We start from the raw sequence: 15,076 nt of genomic DNA on the forward strand, positions 1-15,076 counted from the left end.
CATATGTCAGTTGAAAAGAAAACTTGTTGTTGGTTGCTCATCGTGAAGGGATGCTTGTGGTGGATTGGATAAGTAGGAAAGAACCTCTAGACGCTTAATTTTGAAGAAAAGAAGGCTTTTGAAAAGTGAAAGAGGAGCCTTATTTTTTATAGAGATAATTTGATCTTTTACAATAGATAAATGATTTCTCTAATGCTACCAATTTAAATAGGTATAAGTAGGGGCTTTTACAAAATATTGCATATAAGCGTAATGTTCTTAAGAAAGCCACAAGCATGAGTTTGTTTTATATTTTATAATTTATTTAAAATTATATAATATATCAAATTCCAGTAACGTACACCCTTAGCCAAATTTCAAGACTACTGCCATCGGACGCCGCCCGGCTCACCAGCGGCCAGGCGATTTTGCCCCAGCCATTAATATCTATACGGAAACATAAAAGTACCGACGGTTTCCGTATCCATCCACCCCAGGCCGTTAAAAGCACGACCGCCCTTCCCTGGGCTCTCCGAGTTCAGCGCAGTGCGGTGCTCCACGTCTCCGCCTCTCGTCTCATTCTAGTTTGACTCTGTCTCGATGGACGTCCGCCGGAGATTCCCCAAGAGCGCCGCCGCCCGACCGGCGGAGACCGTCCGCTCCTCCGTCTCCGGCGGTGGCGCCGCCTCCCGGGTCCTGGCGTCGGACGCCCTCCCGCTCCCCATCCGGCACACGAATCTTCTGTTCTCGGCCGTCTTCGCCGCCTCCCTCGTCTTCCTGATGCGGCGGTGGCGCGAGAAGATCCGCTCCTCGACGCCGCTCCACGTCGTCGGCCTGGCCGAGATCCTCGCCTTCGTCGGCCTCGTCGGCTCGCTCATCTACCTTCTCTCTTTCTTCGGCATCGCTTTCGTCCAGTCCGTCGTCTCCTCCCACGACGAGGAGGAGGACTTCCTCCTCTGCCCCGCCCCTCACGCCGCCGCAGCCTCCACCCCACCGGCCGCTGCCCCAACCCCCGCCCCCTGTCCCCTCCTCTGCGACGCCGCAACCCCACCGGAGAAAATGGAGGCCGTCACCGAGGAGGACGAGGAGATCATCTCCTCCGTGGTCGCCGGCACGACCCCCTCCTACATTCTCGAATCCAAGCTCAGAGATTGCCGCCGCGCCGCTGGGATCCGACGGGAGGTGCTCAGGAGGATGACCGGAAGATCCCTGGAAGGGCTTCCGCTCGATGGATTCGATTACGGGGCGATTCTAGGGCAGTGCTGCGAGCTCCCCGTGGGATACGTCCAGTTGCCTGTGGGGATCGCCGGGCCGCTGCTGCTTGACGGAAGGCAGTATTACGTGCCCATGGCGACCACCGAGGGGTGCCTCGTGGCGAGCACCAACAGGGGGTGCAAGGCCATTGCGGTGTCCGGCGGCGCCGCGAGCGTGGTTTTGAGGGACGGGATGACGCGGGCGCCGGCCGTGAGGCTGCCGTCGGCGAGGAGGGCCGCGGAGCTCGTGGCCTTCGTGGAAGAGCCGAGCAATTTCGAGACCCTCGCTGTCGTGTTCAACAGGTAATCTCTTCTTTCGTCCATTTCTTTCTTTGATCGGCTGCGGCATTTGGATTATTTGCGTATCTTTCGCGTTTTGTTGACTAAAAGTTGGATCTTGCTTTGAGAGGAGTTGGGTTCTTTTATTTTTTTGGCCATAGCTAAAAAGATCGGCTTTATCTCTTTAGTGTCGGTTTCTTCGTCATTTTTAAGTGTCCGAATGTTGTAGTTGGGGATGTCTGTGTTGTGTTCGTCGATGGGCTTCTGTGGGATTCTTATTTTGCTTCTTTTTTGTTGCCTTTTTCCTAATCAAGACTGGGTTTTTATATGCTTTTTAGCAATTTCCTATTCTCTCTTTGCTTTGTTACAATCTTTTCTATATGAGTTATGGAATCACTTAACGTTAACATGCTTGTACTTTCTGTTGATGTTTGTTTTCTTTTATATAATATACTATTGGTTTTCTGTGGTTACCATGAAGGCTGGCTTAAGATTTTCATGTTAGTGAAGCGTTTTATCATCGTTCTTTACTGCAAGTTTGTGCTGGAAAACGAATCTTCCCTCTCATTTCACACCGTTTGCATGATATATAACTTTGAAAAGAAGAATCTTAAGTGGTAAGCTTTTAATGGGTTCTAAAATTTTTGATTCGTTTTGCTGACATGTTTCCTCTTATATTGAGCTGATTCTTGCATTTTAGAGGTTAAAATCTCCTTTATTTTCTTTCTAAATATTCGCAGGTCCAGCAGATTTGCAAGGCTCCAGGGGATTCAGTGTGCGCTTGCTGGGAGGAACCTTTACATGAGATTTAGTTGCGGCACTGGAGATGCGATGGGGATGAACATGGTGTCAAAAGGTGTCCAGAATGTCTTGGATTATCTGCAGGGTGACTTCCCAGACATGGATGTGATCAGCATATCTGGTTGGATCTTTTGCCTTGACTAAGCTCTAAGCACTTGTTCATTTTTTTTTTGAGTCTAAATTTCTTTTAGTTTGAATCAGAAACAAATGAACAACTTAAGAGTGAACTCTAAACCAATATCTAGACCGGACGATAATCCTGGGGTTTTAGAGAATTTGCTTTAGATATTTTCCCCATGTTACTGATTATGATACCTGACTGTAGTTAGAGCAAGGCACCTTGTGATTTTCACTTTCTATGATTCTTATGTGATCAACTAATTAAAAGGGGAAAATATATCAAGAAAATCTCATGCGATGGGTAGAATTCAGTTTTTATGCTCACGTTTACCCTTTTTTGTCTCTGCTTTTATCTATCTTTATGTTAGACTGCTGAAACATAATATGTCAGATTTTTTCCTCCTATATAATTGGAACCTGTCAATCTCTAGTTGTAGTCCTATACTTTACAACCAGTGTCTATGCTGAATCTCTTTAAGTGAGATTGCTTCATGGTAGTTGTGGCATGGGTCCAGGCATGTAGCTCATTAATGTCAGATTGAGATTGCAAAAGTTTGTTGGCATATCAACAGTATGTTTTTGGTATATCTTTATGTCACGGGGCTTGTATCCGACCGCTAACCTTGAGATCTAGGAGATTTTGGTCTGGCTATTAAGAAGCTGTTTGTGTCCATGTGGTTGAAATTATTTTGTCAATATCTGTTCATCTCATGGTTCTTGATATTATCCTGCGATGGACCTCAAACTTTTGGAGATATCAATCTACCAATTAGGTGATGTGTCTATGTGGTTCACTTGCAGCTCTGCTCATGGGAATGTCATTTAATATGGAAGTTGAAAAGGAAACAACCCAGCTAGTGTCAAATGAAGTACCTTTTTGGACAACTGAAAATGTTGGAAGCCCATTTTTAGTTTGGCTTTTCTATTGATTCCTAATGTTTCTCTTGGCACTGACCAGGTAATTTCTGTTCTGACAAAAAGCCGGCTGCTGTGAATTGGATTGAAGGACGGGGCAAATCGGTAGTTTGTGAGGCAACCATCAAGGAGGAGGTTGTGAAAAAAGTTCTCAAGACCACCGTGCCAGTGCTGGTTGAACTCAACATGATCAAGAACCTTGCCGGATCTGCTGTGGCTGGAGCTCTTGGGGGGTTCAATGCTCATGCCAGCAACATCGTGTCTGCCGTCTTCATAGCCACTGGCCAAGATCCCGCACAGAATGTGGAGAGTTCTCACTGCATCACCATGATGGAAGCTGTGAATGATGGCAAGGATCTTCACATCTCTGTGACCATGCCATCCATTGAGGTAATTCTGTTGTCCCGTCCTTCCTTTCTTACATTGATCAATCTATCTGTTGCAATTATCTCCTCTCCTTGCAAATTGCTTTGAATTCCATCGTTACTGGTAGTGTTTTAGTTGGCTGAAAATTCACTTTCTTCTGTCACTTATTAGATCTTACAAGTTTTTGGTTTCTATGGTGTTTATTGACAACGCCACCTGAACTTAGGATGCACAACCATGTTGTCACGTGGAAATCTGATTTGTCGTTCTTCCTACTATTAGGAACGATCCCTTTTTCTAACCTCTTTTAGTTTATCTCCTTATATGTCATGTTTGTTTGAGCTTTATAGGTTCTTCATTTTGAGTTTGGTGGGGGAAGAGAGTTTCTTATTCATTTAAAAGCATTAATTCATTACTTCTGTGCGCAGCTTGATCTGTATCGCCATTTATATATAAAGTTCAATACTGTTTTGTTTTTATACAGGTTGGTACAGTTGGGGGTGGGACGCAGCTGGCCTCTCAGGCAGCCTGTTTGGACCTACTTGGTGTCAAGGGTGCAAACCTGGAATCACCTGGAGCAAATGCTAGGCTTCTGGCCGCCATTGTGGCAGGTGCTGTTCTTGCTGGAGAGCTCTCTCTCTTGTCAGCTCTTGCTGCGGGCCAGCTCGTGAAGAGCCACATGAAGTACAACAGATCCAGCAAAGATGTATCCAAGGCTGCCTAAAAGGATAAAAATTCAACAACTTGAAATAAAAGTCCCCGAAGAATGTCACTACGGGGGAGTAGACGCAGAGCAGTAAAGGTTAGTCTGCCTCATAAGTAGCTTAAGAGGCAAAACCGAATCAGATAAAGACTGTTTTCGTTTTCCCTCTTATTTTATGTGGATTTTGTACTTTGTCAGCTATCACCTAGCAGTGCTTAGGATCAATCACCCTTTGCCACTCGTTAGCAGCAGAGATGACTCATTTCTCTATGATGCCTTCTCCTGTTAACCAATGTGATGTGATCAACCTTTCCTCCATGGTTTTTGTAGGCTTTTGTACTGCATGGCTAGAAGTAGTCATCTTTTGTTGTATTTCCTGTGCATGCGACCTCTGCAATAACCACCAGCGGAGCTGCTGCTGAAAACTATTTTATCTACTTGTATTTGGCTTATTGGAGGTTGTCTTCCCTGCCACGTAATTTTGCTTTGGGATCTGTTGCTGTGGAACTGCGGTGGATGAGTTTACACTGCAAAATAAATGAAATGTAATAAATATAGTGTTGGATTTATATGAAAAGTAGGCAAGATTCTGATGAGTAGCCAAACAAGAGCACAGGGACTATGGTGCTACTTTGGCAAGGTGGTTTGGTTGTGCACAGCATGAACACAAGGGCAACTTTTGCTTTTCTGTTCAAATTCATTAAGCTGAGCAGGCCCTTCTTGGTTCAAGGAGCCATACGTTGTTCCTTACAGAGTTACAGGTGGCATGACTAACATTTGAGGATTTCCTTTTTTTCTGAATTTAATCTTGAATGTCTATGACCGGCAAGGTGAAGTCTTTCGAGTAAGTCGATTAAAATATCTGTCGTAGCCAAAGGGGGGCATGAGTTGGGCATCAAATGTCTGGTTTTTTTCCTCCGGGATGTTGTATTAGGGATCCAACTAAGTGGAAATATTCGTTCAAATTTTCAGTCCAATTCTGTAGGAACTGGATGGAGGCAGTGGCGACTGACTTTGATGCGGTTGCCGATGGTGGAAGGGAGGAATTAGAGGAAATCAAAGATTGGTTTTTCTTCTGAAATTTTCAGTCCATTTTTATAGAAATATTCAAATACGTCCAAAGTGGGATAGCTTCGTATCTGGCACTGGAATTCAGATGCAAGCTTTCAGAAAACTTAAGAACTATTCTCTACCTGGTGGAAGTTTGCTATGGCATGGAAAGAGATTATTGGATCCCTACTTAGAGAATCTATGTATCTTTTCGGAAGATTCTGGCAACGAGAAAGCCTGCATGGGAGTCAAAATCCTGCAGATTTCAACAGAGCTCTTCTCGCTAAATGGTGTTGGTGGCTCATCTCTAACCCTACTTTTCAATGGGCCCTATTGATTTCTGGGTCTCACAACACAATCAGAACATTTGTCTTTAAAAATCCTAGACAAGCATGCCCATCTAGAAAAGAATAAACAAAGCAATGAATCCCTTCTACTTAGGCATCTTCCACACCATGGTAAATGGAGAAACAATTAATTTTTGGCTAGGAGAGGCAACCCTGGCTTCTTTGTACCCTACCTTGTACTCTGCATGCAATCGCAAGGATGCGAAGGTCAGCCATCTTTAATCCTAGGACTCGAGACCATGGAACCTATCACTGTCTCTCCCTCTCAACCAATTTCCAACCGGATGAGTTAATAGATCTAGGAAACTTGATACAATTAGTTGTGCCAGACAACAATGCTGATATCCCAAGTTGATGTTGGACTAGCTAAAAAATATCCTCGGTCAAATCCATTTATAAATCCATCCACAACGTAGGACTAGTATCTGCACTTCAGGAGCTTGATCCCAAAAAAGTTCAGGATTTTACTTTGGCTGGCAATGGAAAACCGCCTTCACACTGGGGAAGTTACTTGAAGAGAAAAGGGATCACATCTTGCTAAATGGTGTTGGTAATGGTTGTCCCTTCTACCTTACTGTTTCGGAAAACATTGATCATATCTTGATACTTTGTAGGTTTGCCAGGAAACTTTGAAACACAGCTAAACTTGCAGCAAGTGTCACCTCTAGACTTCAGTCCTTCAAACTGATCTGGGTCGAAATAAGAAAGAAAGCAAAAAAGCTGTCTTCGATTCGGGCTGCTTGGGATCAACTTATTAGTGTTTAAATTTCCTAGCATATGTATCCAAAGAAATAAGTAGATAGATAGACAGACAGACAGATAGATAGACAAATAGATGGAGAGAGAGAGAGAGAGACTTAACATTTGGTGAAGTACTCTCAAATCTCAATAGATAAATCGATATTATCTTTCCAAATGTCTCCTAATGGGATGTTTAAATATTGAGAGCTAAAACTTATATAAGAGATTCTCTCTTCGTAGGCAAGTTCCTAACTCTTTGTGGTTTGGCCTAGTTAATTGTATGTTATGCTTCCCTGTATATGCAAAAGATTTTACGAATTCATTGAATTAGCAAACTAAGAAATAATATATACATAAAAGCATTAATGGAACTATCAGGGAAGGTAAGAGATAGTAACACCCTGTTCAATTGCAGCAATACCAAAGAAAATATGATGTACATAAGAGTTCGCCGGCCTCTTTCAACAATAGGAATTCTTGCTAACCAGATTGGCATTTGCTGGAAAATCAAATAAACAGACATATGAATCGATTTGTCATGTTCTCTTCTCTACCTCAATTTCCTCCCTTCCTCACTCTCTTCGTCTCCTGTTGTATCTTATTTTATTTTGACGTTTGATCGAAAGTACCTTCCTCATGGCCTTTATATTGTCGTTCTAACAATATATAATTTAATGTCAGAAAGAAAAAGATATATAATTGATAGGTGAAGTTCTAATTGAATTGATGACTTGCATATGAGCTAATGTAAGATAAATGAGTTGGCTTCAAACTTATTCTTCTAACCTCATCAGGAGGGTTTTTGGACCCAACTCTTGGTGCACCCTGCAACTCCGTTTCTTCGTAGGTTTTGGGTCCCATTTGCGAGCTTCCCACTTGGTATGACTGTGGAGTTTCTCCATCTAAACCATTGAGCCCAAACACATCTCTGAGCCCCATGACCACAAGCCATATCTACATGGCTCTTGATGATTCCAACCTATTATGCCACTCCACATGGCAATGATGCCACCCACCCAGACCTTCTAAGGCAGCTCATGGCCCTTCTCATAGACTGCATGGCTCTAAGAGGTGTAAATGAGCCAAGCTTGATCGAGCTTGGACTTGATCTGGGGTGAAACTAATTTTCGATCTTAAATTCCAAAAGCAAGCTTGATATGTTAACCGTTACTTTAAAATCAATTCGAGCTCAATTTTGATTCAAGCCAAACATAAATCTCCCTTATCAGCTCAAGATTATGTGAAACTTGGTTCAAGCTTAAATGAAAGCTAGATTTCTAATTTCAAATTCTAGTTCAAAGTTTGGTTTAGGTTTAAATTAGCATTTAATTGATCCAAAAAATAAAAGAACACATCAATTAAAACTTTAATCCAATGATCTATCATATATACAATGTATAATGCATAATTTAAGTATATTAGATACTTACTGAATCGGGTTTCATCAAATTGGTTGATTTTTGGTTTGGCTTGAAATTAATTTTGAGCCTGTTTTGTTGGTTCAAGCTTTGTTTGTTTAGCTTCAAATAAAGCTTAATTTGGGCTTTTCTTCTTGAGTGGAGCCCATGTTGAGCTCAAGCTGTACGGTCCTTTTGACACACATAGCTCTATGAATTAGGCACACCATCAGGCGGACAAAGTTCATCACATCTAAGTTAACATGCCCGGAGGCACCTTTAGATTTGCCCTCCAAGCTACCGTCCGTCTCTAAATTGAAAACTTTAAATGCCTTTGCATCTTGATCATTTGGTGAGGCTCATTAAACTATAAGCCTACCTAATTAAATTATATATTTTATTAAGTTATATGCTTTCTTTAAACTTTTAAAAGTAAACACCCTAAGAAACACCCACATTAGGTCATAGATTAAGACCAGCAATGGAAGGGGGTGCAATCATTTCTAATCTTATGGATTAAAGTATAGATATAGTTTGCTTAAAAATATTAGGTATGACACTAAAGTCAGCTCAATTAAAGTAATCGAATCAGGGATCTTGTCTAGATCGATGCAATGGATTGGACTGAAGAATACGACAAGGGCAGACAATGGGAAGCACATGGGTTCACCGCCTATGACACTAAGTGCGCCGCTCTATTTATTAAGAAATGCACAACTTGCTCTCTTTGAGCTCATAAATTAGTATATAGAAATGCTATACTAGTGTCAACCTTGCCGGATAATTATTGTTGGTTTGTAGCCCCCATGCTTCAATATTTTATTATTTCAATTATATGCACATCTCTTTTTACTATTGTTAAATATTTTTTTCCAAAGCATCCAATGGCAACATAAGATTATGAGCAACACTATAATGACATTGTACCTGGTGGACATGATTTGTAAATGCAAATGGTAACTTTGGGTTACTATCAAATAGACATCATTCATTTGACTTTAGAAGAATGACTCATAAGTTAAGGAGCATTTTTAAATTAAAACACTAGCATATTAACTTAAGAATCGATATATGTTTATCCGAGATTTGACTAAGCTTAAAATTGGTACATGGTAGTCTCACATTGACCCCAAGAGGAGGGTAGCAATTTCAAGGGCACCCAAGTTAAATATTAGCTTGTGATGGTCTCACACTCATCTTAGGGTGAAATGGGCAGCATGGCACTCCCTCCCCACCTGTGTATTTTGATCACCTACAAAATCAATGGTTAAATCCAGTTGATAGTGCTTAATATCAGGGTGTGCAATGCTACCATATCAAGGTCAAGTAGCCACCTCCTTAGGAATTGGCAATAGGCTACCCTTGCTCTCTCTCTCTCTCTTCTTGACCTAAGAACTTTCATATTAATTACTTCTTATAATTTAGGAATGATTCTTTTTTAGCTTAACTTGGGTTTCATGGTTTATAGAATCTTGCTAGAACAAAATAAAAGCTTCATCTAGTTTTCTTTCATAGCCATATGAAATCTTGTACCTTGTGACAGGGTAATCAAGATCTTTCAAAAGCAGTCATAGCACACAAAAAAAATAAAAAGAAAACTAGAAATTCCGACAGTGGGGAATGAAAAAGGAAGGCATCTCTCAACAGTTCTCATAGAACTAAATCCCATTACCCCCTTTTTTTTTTTAAGAAAAGTTGTCATCCGATGCTTTAGCATCCATTTACTTATCGAGGCTTGCTTTAGTGTTGGAAACAATGCCGAGGTTAACCCTTTATTGGTTATCTAATTAGCCCATCAAGGATTAAAAAAAGTGGTACTGTAAGTCGTCAGGTATGAAGTGTTCTTGTTTCATTAATTTCTCCAATAATAGTTCTATAAGCACTTGCTTTTTATTTAAAAAAGAGATTGAAATTTACTAACATATATATATATATATATATATATATATATATATATATATATATATAGTTTGACAAGCCTACAAGACTTGATATTATAGCAGAGATGTTTATATTTATGTATTCTGGATAATGTTGCTTCCAATCATCTTAAGAATTAATAGGAAAGACATTCTAATTTTATATGTCAATGTGCTTCCGACAAAGATTGAAATCTAATCCAATAAAATATCTTATTATTGACATAAAAAATGGTAAAAAATTAGTTACAATAAGCACCTTCTTATTTTCAAACATTATTTCCTAAACAGATATTATTTAATGATTGGAAACGCATATAAAATACGTACAGCTAATTTTAAAAGAAGGCAGTCCTGTGACTTGGTGAAGGAGCAGTTAGCATATTGGTGGCATTTTATTAAAGCTATGAGTTGGAAACTTATATATATAGTTTTAAGAATTGATTCTTTTTGACATTATCACCTCTTGAATTCTTTATTTATACAATATCTGCTCAGGTGATGAAAGTTATTCATTTTGAAGGTTCGAAAAGGACATTAATTGGCTCATGTTTGGTTCTAGCACAACTACTAATAAGCCTCGGTCTTTTTGGTGTACATGGTTTAGGTTCAACGACAAAACCATTATAATTGATTTGAGCCAAATTAACCGACATAAAAGTCAAGCATGTTTTATTCCCTTTGGGAGTTTGGTCAAGTACCCATGTCACATCCTTGCTAGGTTTTGATAAGAACCAACTGATAAGCGTAAAAGTCCATACTAAGCTAAATAATTACAAAAATTACAGCGATACTTCTTCAACTTTTTGCAATTTATACTTGCATCCCAAAAGTTTTAATTTTTTTTTCAATTAGACCCTAAAACTTAAGTTTTGGTTGCAATATAGCCCAAGCATCTATCTCTGTGAGGACCTGTAAACATGTCATTGTCGCGTGAGATAACTTTAGACATAAAATTCCATCAATATGTTTGTCTGCTAGATTAGAAAAGGAGTTGTATCTTGACGGAAATGAAAATCCGAGGGTACATTAGTTATTTCATAATTGCAATTGACGACGTTAAAGCTCGGAAGTCTTCTCCTTTATTGTCGGCCTTACGAGAGCTAATTTCCAGAGAAACAGGTTTTAAGGAACCAAGTCAGCAAGTCGAAGCTCAAGGACGAATGAGTTCTTGAGTCAGCAAGCTTTCTAATGGACGTCTCGGCCATGTTGCAACAACTTCGTAACTTTTGGAATCTAATTGAAAAAATTGAAACATTTCGATGGTAAGCGCAAATTGTGAAAAGTTAAAAAGATGTCTGTATAATTTTCCTCAGCAATTTTTCTTAGTGGATGAGAGATTTTATCTTTTTTGGTGGTTCTTCAAAATATATCTAAAATTTAAAGTAATGGCCATTATAACCATTTCACATGCATGAAATTATGCTTGGAAAAATAGATAATGATCTAGTGTTATACAACGAAATAAAACTCATTATATGACCATCCAACTAAATAAATAACATTTTTAAACTCAGAACTCTATAGCGAGAATGTTGAAAAAAAAATGAGAAAAGAGAATTATAGTTCTGCTCGTCTTTACAATGTATAGAAGTAGTCTTTGTATAGTATGAGGAGGTTGATGAAGTTTGGTAAGGCCGACTATATTTGGCATAATCAATTACAAATCAATCAATAATTCTACAATAATTCTAACAGAGAAGAAGAGAGACCTTGATTTGGTGAATAGAGCCAAGCAAATTGCATCATTATATCATTTCTTATTTTTGATTATAACAATCTCAAAAAGCCTAAATAAAAGCTGAATTAGCAAAAGAATAATTGTTATTTAGTAAAAAACAATTAAAATATTTTTTTTTATTAAGGGATTGCGTTATCTACGCCCAAGTCCCAAATTCACTTGTCCCCTCGGTTCAGGCCTTATTCATTGAGGGAACTTTATTAGCGGTCCCTCGGATAAGAACGAGCGTGAGAGAGTTCGCGCTCTCTCTTCTCTTTCTCTCCTCTTCTTCTTCTTTTTCTTTCTTTTTCTCTCTTTATATCTCTCAGCGAGCCTCAGAGAGATTTTTATTGTATCAACTCTTGCCTCTTCCTCCCCTCTTCTTCTTTTTCTTTTTTTTTCTCTCTTTATATCGCTGAGGCTCAGCCTTAAGAAGTTTTTATTGCATCAACTCTTGCCTCCAGCTCTGTGACAGAATGAGAAAGAAAAAAAAGGTTGGTGGCTCTTTTTTTCTGTTATAACGATAATTAGTGTAAACACTAGAATTTTAGAATTTTTAAAAATTTTAGAAAGAAATTTTTGAAATTTGGAGATTTTTAGATATTAATATTAAAATATTATCGTAACATTGATTTGATATATAGATGTGGTTTTGGATTATTAATTTGGAGGACATTTGTGGGGTAACTAACATTTATACTTTGTAATATTTGTTTAAGATTAATTATACAAATAGATGCCATAGTTCTAAAATAAATTTACATATGACACTTTGATTTGATTTATCACAAAAATTTTGTTAATTAACTGCATGATTGAAATATTGTAATGGGATCAATCATGTAAAATTAAAATTATTGAATGTTTAATTGTAAGACTCAAGAGTGGTATTGAAAATGAAAAGAAGATCAATTTATATATATATATATATATATATATATATATATATATATATATATATATATATATATATATATATATATATGTATGTATGTATGTATGTATGTATGTATGTATGTATGTATGTATGTATGTATGTATGTATGTATGTATGTATGTATCACTTGAATTACGTATGGATCCGGAATGTGATTACGTGGCATAGAATACAAGGTTAAATGTGGCCATGAGATGAACCATAGGTTAGCTATCAGAAGGCCTTTGTCGGGATTCCTAGCCAAGGTTTCGTGCAGGTACACCAGAGTGCAGGAGGTGGCACTCTCTTTCTCCCCCCTAGCAGGCATCTTCTCGGCTTCCTCCGGCATGCTCATCCTGAGGCTAAATTTCAATCACAATAGAGGCTATTCTGGTAGATAATAGATCTAATTAATCAGCGTATGTATAATATAGTATTTTTTGGATTTTGTATAAATAACTTAAACACTAGAAATTGTAGATTGTAAAATTTAGAAGACAAACTCTATTTTGTGGCTTGTGGTTGCATGATTGATATATGCGATTTTTTGGTTCAATAGTTTAGTTATTCTGATATTTGCTATTGCCTATGTATGTATTTTATAATTTTTAGGTTATATAAAATTTATTAACGGGAAGAATGTCTTGCATGCTTATAGAGTCGATCCCTCTGACTATAAAGTGGCTATCATGCTCTCTGTTAGGGGGAAAACCTAAGTCATACCAGAAAGGCGCTCGACCAGGGAGCGCCGACCAGAAAGGCGCTCGACCAGGGAGCGCCGACCAGAGAGGCGCCCGGCCAGGGAGCGCCGACCAGAAAGGCGCCCGACCTCACAACGCTCAAGCCGAAGGCCCCCCTCGCTGAGCAACTGGCTCGGCTCGGCACCCGTGCCGAGCCCATGCCTTCCCAAATATCCAACTCTCGCCTAATCCTCTAGAGGACCTGACAACCAGATACCCAACTCCACCGTACTCTGTTACTGTCCTCAAGCCATTAAGGCACGTGACCTCCGCAGGCTTTCGGCACGCCCTATCATTAATGCGTGTGACCCCTGCGGACCTCCGATGCACTCAATCATTAAATGAACACGGCTCAAGATGATCTCCGGATCACTGGACCATCAAAGCGTATGGCTCTTCCTGATCACCGGTTCACTCAGCAATCAATGCACTTGTCATCTACGAACCCCAGGCCCACCACGGCCGGCGGTTCAACCACTCCAACAGGTCCGATCAACCATGACAGTTCGCTGACTCCGGTCTGATCCGGTCTTATTCTCCACAACGCCATTTAATGGGCATGATCGTGCCCAATTATCACAAAGAGACAATTCACCCTGTCACCTCTCAGGTAACATAATATCCTTCTATAAAAGGGAATCTGGGGGGAAAGGAAAACAGGGACAGGAACAAACATTCTCCTCTTTTATTCCACTCAAATACTAGCCCCCCTCTGACTTAAGCATCGGAGGGCCGGCGCCGGAGATCCCGGCCACCGGCTTTCTTGCAGGATCTTCCACGAGGACACCACCAGCCGGCGCGCCGCCACCCACTGTTCCAGCAGCGGAGCTCCTCCCCTCTCGGCTCACGGTCGCCTCCGGGTCCAATTTCCAGCAACACTCTCGAATTGTGATTTTGGGGTTGTGGGCATGGTAAAATGCTTGCAATTTTTATTGGGAAGTATTATAACTAAGATCTATCAAGTTCATTGAGAATTTGAGGCCCAAGAAGGATAGGATTTGAACCCGGTTGCCAGTACTCAATCCCCATAAATTATTGAAGGAGCAGGCATCCTCGTGATGCCATATTATTAAAACTCTGCATATTCTTGCTCGCCACCTAATGCGCGTGAGCAAGTCCAGGCGTGATGGACACGTTTCGATCTGTGATAACTCATCTCGCAAAATGAATGGTGTTCTGTGTTTGAGAGCATCCAAGGGATCCTTGGAGAGCACATCGCGGTGGAGTCCGGGGCGGAGAGAGAGACAGAAGGATGGCCGAGTCCCGATGACGCGGCGACAGTGTTCCACGTGTCTGAAAATTCTCCAGCCAAGAAAACCGCCCTCCATCCTTGACCGTTTTGACCGCACGTGATGGGCTCGCTGCGTAACCGGCCCATTACCCAACTACCGGTGACCAGACCCCGGTGGGTCATACCTAACCCTAGAGCATTTTGGTCATTTTGTCCATAGCTAACCAACAATCTGATTGAAACGGACTGATTAGAGATGGGATATGGCTCAATGGAGGAAAAAAAATTAATGGAGAGATCTCAATCTCAAACCATCTAAGTGATGCACCTACTAACTCTACCCTGTATAATTATATCCAAGTTTTCGATTGATTAGATCCATACAATAGTTCAATAACTAGAAATATCTTTTATTATTGTTATTATTGGGATTATTTGGTTACATGTAAGTAGGAGCCATATTGTAATTGCAAGCATTGCAAATATTACGATGAATCTATGTTGATGTGCACATGATGTATAGCCTTCCAAACTAATTTTAGCTTGTTTTTTTTAATATAATTTAAGCATGGTGTGATTTAGCTTGACCTTCTAAATCT

General features: G+C 40.1%; 1 protein-coding gene across 2 annotated transcripts; it reads left to right on the forward strand.

Moving 5' to 3' along the window:
• Positions 1-341: 341 nt before the first annotated feature.
• Positions 342-4,993, forward strand: LOC103711741 (3-hydroxy-3-methylglutaryl-coenzyme A reductase 3-like). 2 transcript variants are annotated; one of them, XR_604825.5, is made up of 5 exons: positions 342-1,535; positions 2,252-2,433; positions 3,391-3,737; positions 4,198-4,515; positions 4,747-4,993. XR_604825.5 is itself a non-coding variant. In XM_008798013.4 (4 exons), exons 1-4 carry the CDS (start codon positions 580-582, stop codon positions 4,435-4,437), a joined length of 1,725 nt encoding a protein of 574 aa, XP_008796235.1. In that variant the 5' UTR covers positions 342-579; the 3' UTR covers positions 4,438-4,993. The 2 variants fall into 2 exon arrangements, 1 of the variants encoding a protein (XP_008796235.1); XM_008798013.4 differs by having other exon boundaries at positions 4,198-4,993.
• Positions 4,994-15,076: the final 10,083 nt, after the last annotated feature.

Source organism: Phoenix dactylifera, chromosome 11 (genome assembly GCF_051530095.1).
Source record: "Phoenix dactylifera cultivar Ajwa chromosome 11, Ajwa_hap1_PhDact_Kaust_v1.1, whole genome shotgun sequence".
NCBI lineage: Eukaryota > Viridiplantae > Streptophyta > Magnoliopsida > Arecales > Arecaceae > Phoenix > Phoenix dactylifera.